Here is an 18884-nt window from a genome sequence, read left to right as displayed (position 1 = left end):
CCCAGGGTGGCTTTCTGCTGCCACCCACGCCGAGGGAAAAGCTGGAAAGCTCTGTTTTGATAAGCCCATCTGGGAGCTTGAGGCAGGATGTGAGGGCTGAGAAGATGGATTGAAGCAGCAAATCGAGCCTGGAGGGAGCAACTGAGTGGCAGAGAGACCATGGGGACAGCAGAGGATGAAAGCTGAACTAAATGTGGTCAGAGCAGGGTGCTGAGGAGGTGAGTGGGGTTGGGGGGGACAGGGAGCAGAGAAAATGAGGCAGCAATGGTGAGGGGAGGTCATCCAGGCTGGAATTGGGTGGTCTTTAAGGTCCCTTCCAACCCGAAGCATTCTAGGATTCTCACAGGCAGTCTCAAGGCACAGCTTTCAGGTCCTCTGCTGCTGCATTTTCCCCAGCTACGAAATAGGAACATCAATAACTTTTAAAGGAAAAAAAACAACAATTGTGACAAGAATTATCTGTTGATAAGATCTGTTAATAAGATGTTGCCCATCTTGTTGAAATTTACAGGTAGGATTGTAATCACCACAGGATTGTGTGGTATCAGAGAAGGAAACATGAAGGAACATTTCAGTGGCAACAAAGCACCTGCTAAGGAAGGATAATGTCTGGGATGTAGAAAGCACCTGGATATGGAGACACACTGCTTCCCACAGGGGTCTGAGCCAGGGAGCAGCCCAGGCTCATCAGAGGGGCTGATACAGCCAGCAAAAAGGGCTACCAGAAGGAAAAGCCCCAATCTGGGCCGCCTCAGCTTCCCTTGGAGTATTTCAGGCAAGAACAGTGACACTTTTCACTTGCAGACAGCCAGCAGGGACCGTCCCTGGGCAGCCCCAGCACGTGGCACACACAAACAAACAGAGCACACAGCCTCAGGTACTCCCAAGCACTGGGAATTCTGCTACTGCTTTCCTGAGGCTGGGAAACACCTTCTGCAAGAAAAACAAACCCTCCCACCTGCTTCCTTCTGAATCAGAAGCAGCTCCCAAAACATTAAGCTGCAATTAGGGCTGCAAATTTAGCCACAAGCACTTATAATCCATAAATCTGCACATCCAATAAAAAATAATAGCTAAGGAGAGTCCAAAAGAGCTACTAATGACTAAAGTGGATTTCAACCACAGGCCATTCCTGCTTTCTGTTGCCCTGTGTTGAATTGGGTTGGAGCTTGGTAATTATTGTCTCTGGACCCATTATACAGCAAGGAATATTTTATATTCTCCCTCTTTTCACAGTTTGTTGGGGCTTTAAAAAATATATTTAAAATATATATACACGCAACCCTCACTCCTTTTTTTTTCCATGTACTGCTTTCTTTCTCCAGCATAGAGAGCTCTGCATTTATCAGCAGCAATCTTTGCCTTCCAAACCATGGCAGAACGAGTGATTTGTGAGTGTCATCTCCTGCATTCCCTCTATTTTTCTTTCCTTTTTTTTTTTTTTTTTTTTTTAATTGGATGAGGAGGTTCCAAAGAGAGAAATTCACACACTTACTTGGGCTTGTCTGGTCGCTGAGCCTCCGAAGTCTCCCACTGGAGGTCCGGGTGATTCCTAAAGCAAGAAGAAGGTTGGAATGAGGAGTCCATGAGGAGTGAATATGGGGTGTGGAGTCACCTCCCTCCTATCTCTCTACAACTAGCAAGGCACAGTTCTGTCAGGAATCTGCTTTGTACAATCATCTCTCAGATCCAGGGAGAGTTACACACCATTTTAACCAAAAAACACCCCAGGAGAGGACTCCACCCTTCCCTGAAGATGTCAAAAAATGATTATTCAAATACAGCAAACCCACAAATGTATTTAGGGTTTCCAAAAACACCAGAGGGGACTCTAGAAATCATCACGTGGGACATTCACATTCACCTCTTTCTCCAGGATATTTTATCCTAGACAGAAGTGCAGCACTTCCTGAGGCAGATTTCCGTGCTGGGAGAGGAGAGCACAGGAATTGAAGGATTTGCATGAGCTGCACTTACAGAGACTCCTCTCTGGATGGATTGCACCCACATGCTGGGGACACTTCATGTGTGAGCCCTGCTGTGGGGTCAGAGCAGTGGAACAGGGGATGCACCTCCCCTTCCACACCCATTTCAGAGTCCCCAGGAATTCCCAGGTGCCTGCCTGCCTCCCAGACTCCAGGCAAGCCATGGCACCCGCTGACTACAACAACATTTCGAATCCACCAGCAGCTTGATTATTTCTCTGCCATCCCAGCTGCCTATTTGTAAAACAATGATTGCCACAGCAATCCCTTCCCACTCAGCAAGAACCTGAATTCTCCTTAAAATCCCCATTAGTTAAAGCACAGCCATGGATTTGTGCCTCAGTTTCTGGTTGCCTACCTCTATAAAAGTGGTAAATGCAATAAATGCAGTGAAGCACCTCAGGTGGGATGCTGTATCCTGGAATTGCCCCAAATGTTCTGATGTCCTGGGATGGACATTCCCAGAAGGTCTGGTAGCTCCAGATCATCATCAACTTGTTTAATTAATTAATCCATCATCAACTTGTTTAATTTCTCTGCCATCCCAGCTGCCTATTTGTAAAACAATGATTCCCACAGCAATCCCTTCCCACTCAGCAAGAACCTGAATTCTCCTTAAAATCCCCATTAGTTAAAGCACAGCCATGGATTTGTGCCTCAGTTTCTGGTTGCCTACCTCTATAAAGGTGACCACAATAAATACAGTGAAGCACCTCAGGTGGGATGCTGTATCCTGGAATCCCCTCAAGTGTTCTGATGTCCTGGGAAGCACATTCCCAGAAGGTCTGGTGGCTCCCCAGCCTCTGGAGGTCCTGCTGGAGGAGCAGGATGGTGTCCAGGATGGACATCAACTCCAGGACAGCATCCATCACCTCGGGCACCAGAAGCTGGAGCTGCCAAGCCATGGTAGCTCCTCAGCTCATTCCAAACCCTGCCTCAGCTTACAAAACCTTGGGTCAGGGTTTCTACCTGCAAACATGTAAGAAACTCCCAGATTTGAGGGTGGTGATGTCATTCAATTATGTTATTTAAATTGTCTTCTCACCATCTACCAGATCTGTTGGACAAGAAGCAAAGGGATTAAAGCAGCATCAATTTAAAATGCAGAACAGCTCTAAACTGCTATTTGTAATGGAGTCACAACCTTACAAACCTTGTCAGCTAGAAGAGTGCATCACACAAGGAAAAAATATATTAAAAAATAAATAGATATATATAGAAAAAAGACAGGAAAACTTTCATACCAGTAAGGCTTGGGATAGAGGGAGGGAAGGGAAAAGAGCTGCCTGGCAGCTGGACATGGAAAAAGCATTTCATGCTCAGAACCCTGTGCTTGTATATATTTATATATTTATATATTTATATATATATACACGTGTGTGTTTGCTCTGTCCCTTTCCTTTTCTAACATAAAAAGCCTCTGTGCCCACAACGTGATGTGGCTGAACCACAGGGCTGGTTCTGGGAAAGGGAGACACAGGGAGAAGCCATGGGCAGCACCACCCAGAGCCATCCTTCTCCTCAGAAAGAGCCCTTCCCTGTCCCCAGAGAGCCAAAAATAGAGCCAGGACTGTCCACCCCCACACATGAACACCCAGCCTGTCTGCTCAAGAGCTTTACCTACACTGCAAATGGGCAGACTGGTGCTACACCCATCAGCCAGCCTCACTTTCCATCACTGACAGCAGGACAAGGGCTGAAGCTTCTGGGAACTTGTGCATTTTAAATTTTAAACATATTTTTGCTATTAAACACAGTCCCTGAATCTTTTCCTTAATTCTTTTCTCCTCTCTACATGCCTACTGCTTTTTTGGATGCTAGCAAATAATGAAAAGCCCCATTTCCTCTGCTGAACAGATTTTTAAACAGCTCTTCTCGAGCCAGGCTGCAAGAGCAGTCATATCCCAGCTCTGCTCCGTGCGGAGACACACCACCTCTGAGTTCCCCGTGTGCAGGCAAGGTGCAGGGTTGAAATCCAGCTTTTAGAATTGCTCAAAAACCAGAGAAAAGCATCCCTGATGGGTGGCAGGCTGAGGAATGCAGATCTGCAGCCATGCTGAGCTGGTTAAAGCAGCCTTTCATGTTCAAAGCCTTCATTCAGTCTGCGGCGGGGCAGGATGGAAGCTGAACGAGGAGCTCACAAGCTTGGACAGGATCACATCTAGGAAATAAGCTTTATTCCCTTCAGCAGTGGAAAAACACACACAGGACTTGGAGCATCCAGCACAGCCACGGGAGCATCCATGCCCTGGCTGAGCCTGTGGCTTTTATCCTTTCTGAGGGTTTGTGTGCCCTGTCTCCCAGGTTTTCTCTGGGGAGCTGGAATTGCCATTCTCATCCTTTTCTCAACAAGCTGAGTTGATTTACTCTGTGCTAGAGACAGCGTTAGGAGGAGGTTTTTCTGATAGCTGTTGCTTCACTGCCTGTTAACAACATTAATAATACATAATAATGCTGTTCATCCCTTCTCAGACAAAGGGAAAATGAGGAGCAAACACGAGATTCATCCAGGCAGCCCAATACCTTAACAGAAAAGCTAGAGAGAGGAGGGAGAGCTGCAGAGTCTGAGCCAAGCTTGCTATCTGTGATGCCCCATGCCCCTCCACAGAGGGAGGATCCAGACACAGTCCTGGAAAGCAGATAAACAGCAGGAAAAGCTGGCAGCCTGGCAAAAAAAAAAAAAAAAAAAAAAAAAAAAAAAAAAAAAAAAAAAAAAAAAAAGAAAATAAATAACGAGAAAGCAACAGCTAAAAATATGCTGCTGTGAACACAGTGCCAAGAAGCCGGCGGAGGGGGCAGGAGCAGAGAGCATCAGCTGCTGAGCCTGTTCTGGGGTTACCTCTGTTTATAGCCTGGGAGCAGCAGTTTGAGCCCCACGTTTGAGCTGTGAAATGAAAATGAAACATTTCCACCGCAGACACAGTGTCTGTGAGCCTTCCCCCAGCGCCGTGCAAACGCCCTCAAGCCACGCTGGAAATGCACTGTAGCACACTGGACTAAGAACCACAGTGCAACGTGCTTTACTTAGCTGAAATTGGGAATTCTGCCCCTCGCTCCCATCAGGGGGAATTCAGAACTGAAGAGCCCAACAGTTAAAAGCCAGTCAGGCCAAGAGTGGCTCACTCAACCCCGCGTATGTGCCTCAGCAAGACAAAGCCCAGCTCAGCCCCACCTTGGCTCACTCACTGAGCAATTTTTTTTCACATTTTATAATCAATGACTAATTCCCTCCAGATCCACGGGCTGGGGCCATATGGCCCAGCAGAAAGGCAGCAGCACCCGAAACCCCTGGGCTTCTCTGGGGTCTCCTTCACAACTGACAAAGCCCAGAATGGCTCCTGTGATCGTGTCGGTGCCAGGCTCACATTTAAATTGTTCCCTCCAGACAATATTGGACCAGGTTTTCTACTGCTTCATGCTCCTTGCAGCTGCTGATGAAACACAATGGATGTAAAGCATCCCAGTATTGAAATGGGAGCACCTTCTGGGTGCTCACCCTGCTGCAGGGGACGGAATCCAGATTGTCTGGAGAAATCTCCAGTGGGACTTTTCTAGCTGAGCTGGCTGAGTCTGAACCTAGAGCTAACCAGGGAACTGACAGAGATGTTCATCTCCAACAAAGTCAATGCATATGTTCTCCAAAACACACCAGAGTTTTTGGATGATACACACCAAACCTTCTGGGTACATGTACCAGTGAAGAGGGAGCCCACGTGAGGTTGATTTTCTCCTCACAGTAAGCCATCCATGCTGCTACACTCACATGATGTAAAACTCAAAAGAAGCACTAGTGAGCAACTCCCATTATCAACAGAAACCACGCGGTGAGGACAAACAACGGAGGATGCAACTCAGGAACTCGCTCTCTCTACACAGCCCAGTAAAAGCCAAAACCAAACAAACAAAAGAACCCAAGGCAAACAAAGATGGTGATGGAAAGGGGTGGGCCAAACCAGCAGGAGCCATCCCACACTGTGCTGGAGTCAGCAAAGCAGCACCAGCTCATCTGAGCAGCCAGCGTGACCCTTGCTTCTGTTACATGTCTTGCCTGCAGGGTCTGAGATCAGGTAATTCAGCTTCCTTCTCCACCAGCACAGCACTGCAGGGTGTCCACACAGCTCTGGAGATGTCTCCATCCAAGAGCAGAACTGCTCTGACATATCCACACTCCTCCTGGCTTCCTGGGGCGTACAGCTCCAAGGAAAATCACGGAGTCACCTCGGGATGGTTCCAGCTCTGGGGTGCTGGGGGCTCCTCAGCAGAACAACCCTTCAGAGGGATCACAGCACCTACACACCAGCAGCAGCTTTTAAAGCACAGGCTGGCAGGGTTGACTCTCCACAGGGCAGGACCTGCAGCCCCTGTGCACTGCACACACCCAGCCCCAGCTCCTCCACCCCATCTTGCCCTCTGCCATCTCCTCAGGTGTGACGTTCACATTCTCTGGACAGGGAGACACAATTCTGTCTCTCAGGACTGCACAGAGAGAAGAAGATAAAACAATCTTTCTCTCTGCCCCTTTGTTTTGCCCATGTGGAATGTGGTGTGGAGATTGCTCACCTGCAGTGATGGCTGGGTTGGATCCTGGTGAAGGTTGTTTGGGGTCAGTGACCAGTGGGATCCAGCTGTGGCTCGGGCTCTCAGCAGAGTCACGAGTTTGAGTTAGACAGGTAAGTAAGAAGTCAGTATGTAGAACAGGATAGTATCTCTTTAAATAGTATATTAATGTAATATAGTATAGTTTTAATAAAGCTATCCTTCAGCCTTCTGATCTGGAGCAGACATCATCATTTCTTCCCTGAATCCGGGGTCTTCCGCATTTTTGCTGTACTCAGGCCCTTCTGCTGTCACCTAGCAGCACATAAAGGACAGCAAGGATGTCACTGCCCTGCCCAGGTACCAGTGCAGACTGCTGGGACAGGGTTCTCCACTCTTTGTCCATTGTGCAGGTCCATCTCAACACTCCCAGGCCCGGTACCATCCAGAGAGTGGGCAGTGAATTACCTTCACTGACAGCTGCATTTCACTCTGCTTCACCCAGACTGGCTCTAAAAGCTCCAGGGATAAAAAAGAGTGACTGGAGAAGACCTGGAGGTGTTAACAGGAGGAAAACCCACCCATGGGTTGCTCCACACTGCACAGTCACTGCCTCCATGGCTCCTCCAATGCTGCAGCTGCTGCAGGCTGAGCTGCAGAGCTCTAATGCTGACATTGGACATCACCTTTGGAGGCAGAGCCTGCACTTGGGACAGCTGGGGACACAGGGGCTCAGGGGACTGCAAGGGAGGGACATCTGTGTGCAGATTAGCAATGGAAGAAAAATCTCTATTGCTTCGAGTCCAGTGAACCACACAATTACAGCTTCTCTTCCGTTGAAATCCACTTGCAACATTAACCTCAAAAGGAATACAGTTTAAAAAAAAAAGGGGAAAAAAAATCCATGTTCATTTCCAATACTAATCAGAAACATGCACTGAAGAATAAAAGACACTTTTCCAGATTCTGTGTAACAGAAACTCTTTACAAAGGAGCTGAGCACAGCTAGAAAAATAAAAAAATAAAAAAATGTGAAAAGCCCTAGTGCATGGTTTCGTTCTGGATCAAATATCTCTGGCAGCAAAGTGAGCTTCCACCAGGATGGAGAGATGCTGGTGGGGTGGAGGGATGCTGCTGGGATGGAGGGAGGGATGCTGCTGGGATGCTGTGGCCAAGGGGCACTGACTGCAGACTCAGGAGTGCTCCACTACCTTCTCCAACACAGCCTAGATGCACCAACAAGCTGTGTCCAGGTCAAAGGCCGAGCACAGACAGCCTAAAACACCACAAATTTCCCTCCCATGGGAGCTGGAGCCACAGCCCTGCTCATCAGCACATGGAGCCATGAGTTCACACTTAAAAAGAACCCAGCCTGAGGCTGGAGCTCAAATCATCCTCAAGGAAACCACAGGAAAATTGGCATTAGCAAGATGCATCCATTCCTACCACAACACTCTACTTTAGCAGGTGCCAAAAGCATTCCAACACTAAGAAAAGTTCCAAAAGCTTGTGCTGATGATAAGAGGCAGCAAGACTCAAGCCTCCATTTTTGCAGTGTTAGAAAGGCTGCCCCAAGGCCAGCAGTGGTCTGGCCACAGCTCTTAGGTAGAAGGACCAGTCCTGCACATGGTGGTAGAGTGTGACAGGGGACGCAGCACTTTAACCTTGGCTCAAATGTAGGATTTGATTCAAATTGTTAACTCAAATTAAACTGCAGTAATTCTCAGGAAATCAATTGTTGTATCCGTAAAGCTTAGAGGCCAGAAAATTGCCTTGGCTGACCCACAAACTCCACAGCACACACTTCTGTCTGGTCAGCGTGGATTCAAGCTCGTGCTTGAAATAAATCTTGGCTTTTTGGAGACGTTCAATTTCAGCGTGAAGACTAAAACATTGGAGTGACTTCAAGTGCTTTGGCAAGTTGTTCAAGAGCTAAAATGGCCTTCAAGCAATACAGAGACTCCCCCTTCTCCCCATGAGTTTATCCTGAGGTGAGTAAGCTCAGTGCTCAGATATTCACTTCATAGAAATAACAAGATCATTTCACCACCCCTCATGATCATCTGTTCTTTACTGACCACAAATTCCTCACAGCTGATACTCATTCAGAGATACGCTGGACAATCATGAAAGCACTAAAAAAAAATTAGCACAAGCAGTTTTTCATACAAAAAAAGTGTGTTAGTCATCATCTGTGATCTTTCTGGTTGAAGTGTTCCAGTAATTCGGGCAGTGGCGAAGGTGCCACGTCACCACAGCAGATGACTTGTGCAGATGAATATTCACACCACCAATGTCCACGCAAATTGGGAAGGAACTGCAAAAACAGGCCTTTTGTATGTGTTGTCAGCTCTGCTGGCTTAGGGGATTCTTTTACTTAGCAGCAGGAGGCAAGGGGAAAGGGTTTATGTGGGAATAAAAACTGCTCTCGCGAAGCTCTGCTGGTTGGGGATGGACCTGGTAACCACTATCAAGTCTAAAATCCCTCCAAGTCCACTGTAGATCCTAACCAGATTTCCAGAGAGATCTCGTCCCTCAAAATTTTCTCTGTCTTCACCACAGTCCTCACTTGCTCACAGTGCTTATCTGCCAAAATCCAAGAAAGAGAAGCATGACCCAAGAACTAGAACTCAATGAACAGGTGGGTGCCTTGTGGCATTTTCACTGAATGAGGGAGTTTTGAGCTGGCAAAGTCATGGCAAGAGCAGCATGGACTTGGTCCCCATTTGCAGAACCTGCAGTATCCCAGCGGAGGTGGGAAGGAGGGAAGGCATCTGAACCCATCCAAGCTGCAGCCTTGCTCAAAGTAAATATCTCTCACTTTAATAATCAAACTCTTACATTAACCAGCTGCCACAAGAGCTCCAGCAAGCTGGAAACGTGTTAGTTAATTGACATTGATAACAACAAGTGTCCCCAGGAGCCTGAGTGGACAAGGGATAAGGCTCAGCACTCAGAGCACTATGGAAACAAAGAAAAAACAAATAATCAGTGCTTGTCCTTCACCCTCCAAAACCCCCCAACATTCACAGCTTCCAGCCTCATGAGTGCACCCCACTCCCTCAGGATCATCTGGCAATGGCCATGGAGAAAACCATGGGCAGATTTGGAGGGGAAAGGAATTTTAAAACCCTGGTGTGGTATTTCCATATGGATCAAATACTCCTGAGCCACCCCACAGCTCTGCTCCCCACTCCCCCAGGCCTGCAATGCTCTGCCTGTGACCACACAGGAGAAGTCCTGGTGCAAACCTCCCAGCCCAGCATCTGCCCCCCTGCTCTGCCCCAGCACACAAAGCAGCAACGTGGTACTTCAGATTAAAAACAAACTAGAATTAAAGAGTCATCCTTACTTAGAGTTTAAATCAATTTCTCACCATCTTCTTCTAACCTCAATGCAATCACATTTTTTTTCTCAGCCCCAGTGACCGCTCACAGCTTCCCTGCTCGTTTCACACGCACACAGAACTCCCAAACTTGTGTTTCAGAGGGTCCCCCTGGCAACAAACACCACTGGATTTATCCTGGGAGCCCTGCAAGCCTGGGGCTGCCATCGGGATGGAATACAGACCCCTTCTGTTGGCCAGGCTCTGCAAGGCAAATGTTGATTTTTCCCAGAGAGGGGTGGGGACGTACAAAGGAGAAAAGCCCAGAACAAAGAGGCAGCGGCGCAGTGGCTGAAGGGCAGCAGACGACAAAGGGCAGGGGTTAAGGACTCTCCTGAGCCTGGGTGACCCATGGGGTGACCCACAGCGTCCTTGTCAGGACACCCAGAGCAGACCCAGACACTTTGGAGCACCCAGCCCCAGTGAGCACCTCCCCATGAGAGCTGCAGGAGAAACAGGGCAGCCTTTGGGTTTGAGAGCAATGTCTGACTCTGCAGATGCTGCAAAGGGAAAAGCTCAGCCTGGGATTTTCCTTAGGTGCAAGTCCCAGTCTCACTCCAGACTTGGACAAAGTGTCCTCTTCCTTCCTGCCCCACGAGAGATGCTCCACTGCAGCCAGGCAGCACCTGGGTGAAGGAACCAGGCAAAGGAGCAGCCAAGGGCCCATGGTCACTAAATCCCTTCCTAGCCAGAAACTCAGATGAATATTCAGGGTCAAGATCCACAAACTGTTTGGCCACTCAAGCAAGAACAGGCTACCTTGGAAGAGTACCAAGATCAAGCAGACAATGGCCACTTTTCCATCCACACAGATAAATACATTCTAAATATGCTTCAGGCTGCAAACGCTGCCAGTGCCCTTCCACCTGAGCAGCCCCAGGGCAGCAGCAGTCTGAACACACACTCAGCACCACACAGCTCACACAGTGATGCCCCTGGGGTGCTCTGATACAGCACAAAATTTCCTGAAAGTCAGAAAGCCCAAGCTCTGAGCTGTGGTTCAGCAGCTCCCTGCACAGCCCTTCACAAAAAAAAACCTGAGCTCGGAATGGCAGTTTCTCTTTTGGGACATCATAAATGTACATTTATCTTTGACCCCAAGCCCAGTCACGTCTTGATTCTCTGCTCCTATGAGCTGATGCTGCCCTGGGCAGATGCTGAGGTGGGAGGACCAGCTTGGCCATGGGGCAAAGCCAGCTGCAAGCAGAGGAGTCAGAACTGCTCAACCACCATCAGGACTCCAACATGACTCTCTGCACGTAATTTTCCTCCTCCACATACTCTTCCCTGCCTGTAAAATGAGGTGTCAAACACTTCCCCTGGTCAGAGGAGCTGCAGGGATATATTATTTAATGTTTTTACATTTTAGCTGTACTTTAAAGAATGACTCAGACACTATCTATAGATTCCTGAGATAATGTCCGCTGTCCTTAAACGGGAGAGAAGGGAAATTACAATTTGAGACTACAATGAAGCCCTGGCCTCATACAATTGAGGGTTTTCTCCTATTAATTCTACCTCAGAAGTAGCCAAGGCAACCCAGTTTCATAAACTAATAACATTCTTTGGTGTTTTTCCTTGTATCTTACAATTATATTTAATAGTGGCTGCAGCAGGGAAGTTGGAAGAGAACTTCAGCCAAAGTTAGGACATATTTGAGTGCCTAATGCTGTAGATCAGCTTTCACTGGAGTTTGCAGAAGTGCCTTTACAAACTTCAGTATAATTCCATCTGGATCTTACAAGATGACCCTCAAGCCGCTCATGTAGCTGGTTTTGGGACCATGGCTGGTCTTTCTGACTTGGAGATGGAAGAGAGAGCTCTGCCTGTGAGGAGACAGTCAGCTCCAACATTAAATTTCTTGTGTGCTCCCCTTCTGCCCCCAGAGTCTCTCTATAAACCATTTCAAGGCATTTAATGAAGGGCCAGGTTCTCACAGGTCCCCATGGCTCATGCTGTGCCCCAGAATCCATCAGAGATACCCAGCACAGAAGCAGCAAGCTCATTTTAAAACAAGATGTGGAATCAATATGTAAGTGCCAATATCCTGTTGAGTTGTCCTTTAAAATCTTTGTAAGGGACAAGGGGCAGGCACTGATCTTTTATCTCTGGTCACCAGTGAGAGGATTCAAGGAAACAGCAAAAAGCTGTGCCAGGGGAGGCTTAGGCTGGATATTAGGAAAAGATTTTTCATCCAGTGGGTGGTGGGGCACAGGCTCCCCAAGGCAGTGGTCATGGCCTCAACCCAGCCAGAGCTCAAGAAGAGTTTGGACAATGCTCTCAGGCACAGGGTGGGATTTTGGGGTTGTCCTGTGCAGGGCCAGGAGTTGGACTTGATGAACCTGTTGTATCCCCTCTCAGAATATTTTTGATTCTATGAATAAAATAATTCTAGACCCAGCACCTCCCTTTCTGCCAAGCCATGCTCTCCAACAGCCAGATCTAGAGCAGAGCAGCAGAAAAATTAGGAATGGGTTCATTTAAATAAAGCCCAGATATAAAAAACACCTCTTGAGGCTACTCCATGATTACACACGCCCCTCTCCAGGTACCAAGAGGTCCCAGTGGAACTCCTTCTTCTAGCGGGCTTCTCCAGCTGCCAGCAAGGGAAAAGCAAAGCACCTGGCACCACCAAACAGCCCAGCCCTGGCAAAAGGCAGAGTGAAATCACTCCTGGCACAGGTGAAAACCATTCCAAGTCATGGAGCAGTGCCTGCAGCCTCTGAGGAAGCCGTTCTAGAGAGAAAGAGGGCTCACACAGGAGGCACAAAGCCTATTCTGTGGGTCTGGTGAAAGGCAGCATTGTCCATGGAACATGGCACGCTCGGTGTAACGGAGCTGTCAGTGGAGCCCTGGGTCCCATCCAGAGCCCCCCCGAGTCGCTCACCCAACAATCCAGATGTTCAGCCTCCACTATGCAAATCCTTGCCACAAAAAAGGCTCTTGCTGCTACTCCCGAGTGACCCAAACCCCGGTGCACTGACCCTGGCACTGCCGAGCCCCCGTGCTGCGCCAAGTGGGGATTCCAGCGGGGTGTGATGCCTCGTGAAGGCTGACCTAGAGCAGAGGCTGGAAAGAGCTAAAGAACAAAGCAGGGATTTATTGAAAGGATCTCCTCCATGGATCCACCTTAGGCAGCACCAGAGCCCAGCCAGGGCTGCACCCAAGATGAACCAAAATGGTCCCAAAATGCACGAGCGCTCCCGGGGGCTCTCACTGTGATCAGCTCTGCTCCATTGGCACATTGGAGTTCATTGTCCCATTCCAGCTCCAGCCCATGCAGTCCCATCCTGCTTGTTTTTCTCTCTTCAGTACATGCTGTTTGTGCTCTTGGGCCTGAGATTTGGATCATTTGTCCTTGGTGCCCAGCTGGAGAAGGAATTGTTTTGTCTCCCTGCTCTGTGCAGAGAGCTCAGCATCCCCTCATATGAAGCCCAGACCCACACACCAAAGCAGCACAGAATCTGAAAAATAGAAAAGCTAAAACCTGAGGCATCAGGTAGAGCTCCTGAACAGGCACCTTGTGCCATAAGGAATGAACCACACAGTGAGAAACCTGCCCTGGGGCATGCACAGCCTGCTGCCAGCCACACCTGAGAGGTTTTTCCCTGTCTGGAGGCTCTGGTCACTTCTGATGACCCCAACACCATGGTCAGAGTTCATTACATGAGCTGACCTTTCACTAACAGCATTTTCTGCAGCCTGAGCACTCCAACACCTCCTGTTCAGAGGGATCCATGGCACTGGCACATCCCTCCAGCCCAAACCACCTTTTGTACCCCCAGCAGGAGCATCATCCAGGCAGGAACCTCCCTCCGCTGTCCCAGGCTGCAGGACTTTTCTATCCAGTTACACAAAACCACCCAAACCCATGGAGAAGAAGCTGAAGAAGGACCAGCCTCTGCCCTAAAACCTCCATCCTGCTTTATATACATTACTATATTCTAAAACCTTCAAGTCTAAGTTTTCCACCATGTGATATTCTAATCAAACTCCACACCCACAATCCCAGTTCTGTCATTCCATTTTGGAAGCTCCTCCACGGCCTCGGGTGAAATGCAGTGTTCTCTTGGGGATCAGTGCCTGTCAGCACAGAAAGCCTGAAATTCTCAGTGACCAGGGTTCCAGCAGGAAGAGAGGGTGAATCATCTGCTGGAGAGAGGCTGCAGGGTCCAGCTCTTATTCAGAGATGCTTTGAGATGGCTCAATTCAGGCAAAATTAAATTCCACCTTGTATTTTTCCAGGCCTCAGTCCAGAGTAACACAGGAAATTAGCTCTCTCAACTCTAAGATCAGTGTCTGAATGAGCTGCCAGAATGGGAGGCATTTGGGTTATCTGCAGTCACCCGACAAGGAGCAGGGCTCAGGGCACCTGATGGTGCCCCAGGCTGACCACACAAACCCAATGAGACAGAGTGTTCCTCTGTTTCCCAGGCAAAAGGCCACATTTATCCACTACTATTTATCCATTTATATTTTTATATATAGAAAAAAAAATTATATTTATATTTATCCACATATGTATCCATTTATATTTAGTGGATGCTCTGGAGGAACCCAAAACCCCTCTGTAGGCTCTGCCCAGGTTTACAGGCACAGAGAAGGTCACTGCCACACAGACCTGTGCTCCATGAGAAGGTGACATCCACGTCCCTCTCCATGAGAAACTGTCACCTTCACTCCCTAAGTTCCCTGTGAATAAACAAAGCAGTGACCTCCAGGGCTCCTGGGCATCTGTCACCATCAGTTTATTCCATGAGAGAGTGAAATTAAAAAAGAAACCCTGCAGCTGAAACAGTGCTTAATCTTGCAAAGATTATGATGACATGATTTGAAAAGCAGAGGAGGCTGTTAAGCCCCCAAAGCAGAGGTCTCTACTTGGTTTATAGTCTTATTTTGCCCATAATCTATAGGCAACAGGACTTGGATGCTTCCAGGCTGTTCTCAGGGGCTGTGTCAAGGCAGCTTTTAATCCAAAGTCTGACCTCCCAGCTGTGTTTTGATCTAAGGATACACCATCCATATCCCACCAGAAATGGGAAGAGAGCTTAGCAAAGATGATGGCAATCCCAAGTGAGGATGAAACGTTAGAGATTATTAGAATTCAAATTAATCCAAATACTCTGGAAAAGGACAACAACCAAACAAAAATAGAGGATGAGGGGAGGCTGTGGTCATTAGCATCCTCATGAGGGGCATCACAGGGGCAGGTACTGATGCCTCAGGTTTTGGATTTTATGTTTTTCAGATTCTGTGCTGCTTTAGTGTGTGGGTCTGGGCTTCATATGAGGGGATGCTGAGCTCTCTGCACAGAGCAGGGAGACAAAACAATTCCTTCTCCAGCTGGGCACCAAGGACAAATGATCCAAATCTCAGCCCCAAGAGCACAAACAACGTGGGCTGGAGAGAGAAAAACAAGCAGGATGGGACTGCATGGGCTAAAGCTGGAATGGGACAATGAACTGCAATGTGCCAATGGAGCAGAGCTGATCACAGTGAGAGCCCCCAGGAGCGCTCGTGCATTTTGGGACCATTTGGGTTCATCTTGGGTGCAGCCCTGGCTGGGCTCTGGTGCTGCCCAAGGTGGATCCATGGAGGAGATCCTTTTAATAAATCCCTGCTTTATTCTTTAGCTCTGTCCAGCCTCTGCTCTAGGTCAGCCTGCACAAGGCATCACTCTGATCTCTTCACTCGGGTGACAAGTGACAGGACTCAAGGAAATGGCTGGAGCTGAGTCAGGGCAGGTTTAGCTTGGATATGTGGAACAGTTTTTCACCCAGAGGGTGGCTGAGCACTGGGACAGGCTCCTCGGGGAGGTGGTCACAGCACCGAGCCTGTCTGAGATCAAGGAGCATTTGGACAATGCTGTCACGTGGTGCGATTCTTGGGGTGTACTGTGCAGGGCCAGGAGCTGGACTCGGTGGCCCTGATGGGTTATTTCCAGCTAAGCATATTCTATGATTCTGTGAAAAAACTCAAACAGGACATAGTGAGAGCAGCCAAGGACCAGCACAAAGGTCTGATTTACACACCAGACTCCCACAGTGGTTGTGGGAGGTTCCTATAAAAGACCCACATCCCATGTGGGCCGAATTGCCAGGCTGTGTCATCATCAGCTGGAGGAACTGCTGAGGGTGACAGGTACTCCAGGCAGGTGCCTGTAAACGTGGGATGGACCTGACTGCAGAGTGAGGGGTGGGAGGCAGGCTGTCAGAGCGGTGTAGCTGAGACCAGGAGATGCTTTCCATCAGAGCTGTTCCCTTTGCCAACCCCTGCTGCTGTGCCCTGGCTCCCCAGCAGGGACAGAGATGCTCCAGGTGCCAGCAGAGCAGCCCCAGCCCAAGGATTTGTTTGCAGGTTGTTGTTGGAAATAACCCAGCAGGGACATCGAGTCCAGCTCCTGGCCCTGCACAGGACACCCCAAGAATCCCACCACGTGACAGCATTGTCCAAATGCTCCTTGATCTCAGACAGGCTCGGTGCTGTGACCACCTCCCCGAGGAGCCTGTCCCAGTGCTCAGCCACCCCCTGGGTGAAAAACTGTTCCTCATATCCAAGCTAAACCTGCCCTGACTCAGCTCCAGCCATTTCCCTGAGTCCTGTCACTTGTCACCCGAGTGAAGAGGTCAGTACCTGCCCCTGTGATGCCCCTTATGAGGATGTCAATGACCCTGAGCAGGGCTGGAGCTCCTGCAGGCTGTGTGCACAAGGCAGGGCTCTGCTGTGGATCTCTGAGCCCTTTGCAAGGGCACAAGGTGCCACCTGCCACCTGTGCATGTTTGCTCAGAGAGAAGCACAAACAAACCCACTCTGGCACCCCCTCCTCCCCCAGAAATTCAAACAAGGGCAGCTCCAGATGGGAAGCAGGAGAGCGTGAGCAGCCCTGGGGAAAGCAGGGCCTGTTTGGGCAGCCCCCAGGCAGCACAGAGAAGGGAGTGAGGACGGAGGAGAAAACCCACAGCTCCTGAATACCTGGACATCTCTGCCAGCACAGACCTGGCCAGGCTGAGGGCTCCCACCAGCCAGGGGTGGGTGACACTTGCTCTTCCTCAGCCTCTCCTGCAGGTAAAACAGCCTCCACCCTCCTTAGCTCCCTGCAACATCCCCCTGCCACCTCCCTGGGCTGTCCTGTGCAAGTCCCTTGTCTTTCCGACCCACTGACCCAGGCTGCTGTGCACACCTGACCTGTGGGAAGCACTTCTCAGCCCTGTGTGCCTCCCAGGAGCAGCCTGTCCCTCACTTGGAGGGGCTCTGGACACAGAAATCCTGCCATGGGGCTAGGGACGAGGACACTGCTTATTTTTAGCCAGGACCGAGGTGAGGGTTTGCTCCTGGCTCAGCAGGAGCTGTGTGACTATGCCCTGTACCAATCTTCCAGATCCTTCTCCTGTGTTACAACCAGTGCCAACAGGAGCCCAAAAACCATCCACCAAGGAAGAAGTGCAGCCTATAAAAGGGTTCAGTGCAAAACCCTGCAGTAATCAGCACCCAGCATATTGCCATGGGAGCCTTTTCTGCCTCATCTCCATTCCCATATTTGTATTCAGGGCCCAAAGGAGATGAAAGGCTCAGGAAGATCTGAACATTAATCCACACATGTTATGAAACATCTTTTTTCTATTCCCTCTCCATCACAGCTCAAGCACTGGGCTCTTGCTTTTCCCACGATGAGCTCTAAAAACAAACCCAAACACACAGAACACGGCCACAGACACCCTCCTCCCCTCTCCCCTCCACATGCACTTTAAAAGAGATGTATTTAAAACCCTGCTGCATGATGATGATTTCCTGGAGAGTGGCTGGTCCATGAAGGACCATGCACAGCAGAGGAAGCTCTGAAACCTCCCCAGATGGATCAAGCTCTCAAGGGCTGAGCTCATCCTTCCCCAGATTAACTCATTGCTCTCAGCACTAACTGCAGGAATCAGCTGTCAGACCATTGCCCATCACTGCTGAGAGGTTTGTCTGACAAAAACCCACCACGGGAAATCACTCACAGCCTCTTGCTCCAGCTGCCAAGCAGGATGAGGAGACCACCCAAGCCACGACATCCCCGACAAGCCACAGCACCGAGAGCCTTCCCCAGCTCTCAGATGTGGGGCTCCACAACTGGGGCATCTCACTTGTCAGAACAGCAATTTGGGAAAGTGTTCACAGATGCAGATGGAGCTGAATGGAAATTAATGTCAAAGGGTAATTAGCTGCAGTAATGGCAGTCCTTCAGCTTGGGTCTGAGCTGTTCAGTAGATACTCAACAGCTCGGAGAGTCATAGCTTACCTGCTAAAAAACCAAAATAATCAATAAATTAAAAAACAAGCACTTGAAACCCTGTGGTGTGGTGGTTCTGAGACAGTTTGGGCACAACTCAAACTCACATTTCTCAGCATTATCACCAATTTTATAAAACACGCTCTAAAACACGTGAGGGCAGGACACCGGAGGGGAAAAAGCCCTGCATGAGGCAGAGTGGGCTGCAAGAACACATGACAAAGGTCTGGATTTAAGGATTTCACAGTGTTTCTAGCAACTGACCTCAGATAAGGACACTGCAGCACATGTGACTTCTATCACTAGAGCACTGAAAATCAGTGAGCTTGAAAACCTTCCCCAGAGCAAAGAGGACAAGGAGAATTAGGCTTGGACTGGTGACATCATCAACTGCAATGCTTCAAATTCAATTCCATGGTGGCAAAGAGTTATGTTCCATCCTTATTCCTACTGATTAAAATGTACCTAGATTTTGCTTTTAAGCTTGAAGGTTAATTGAAAGTCATCTTGGGAGAATGATGGAAGCTGAAAATGCAGAGAGCAAAGGGTGACCTTTGCTCAAAGACCTTCCAGGCTGCTGGTGGCTGAGTCCCCCATCTCAGCCTGGCCAGGCTGAGGGCTCCCACCAGCCAGGGTGGGTGACACTTGCTCTTCCTCAGCCTTTCCTGCAGGCAAAACAGAGCCTCCAGCCTCCTTAGCTCCCTGCAAC

The 18884-nt window shown here is 49.1% G+C and overlaps 2 protein-coding genes across 2 annotated transcripts in view; both read right to left on the bottom strand.

Moving 5' to 3' along the window:
• Positions 1 to 18884, bottom strand: part of CD7 (CD7 molecule) — a 203626-nt gene that overhangs the window by 135324 nt on the left and 49418 nt on the right. The gene's annotated exons all lie outside the window — the stretch shown is intronic.
• SEPTIN9 (septin 9) overlaps positions 1 to 18884 on the bottom strand; it is a 143599-nt gene that overhangs the window by 116323 nt on the left and 8392 nt on the right. Inside the window, exon 2 of the mRNA XM_068209334.1 lies at positions 1496 to 1552. Within this exon, the coding sequence (XP_068065435.1) occupies positions 1496 to 1552 (57 nt within the window). The remainder of the gene's footprint in view (positions 1 to 1495; positions 1553 to 18884) is intronic.

The sequence above is a fragment of the Anomalospiza imberbis genome, chromosome 19 (genome assembly GCF_031753505.1).
Source record: "Anomalospiza imberbis isolate Cuckoo-Finch-1a 21T00152 chromosome 19, ASM3175350v1, whole genome shotgun sequence".
Taxonomy (NCBI): domain Eukaryota; kingdom Metazoa; phylum Chordata; class Aves; order Passeriformes; family Viduidae; genus Anomalospiza; species Anomalospiza imberbis.
Note: the sequence above shows the minus strand (reverse complement) of the source record. Positions and strands in the feature narration are given on the sequence as shown.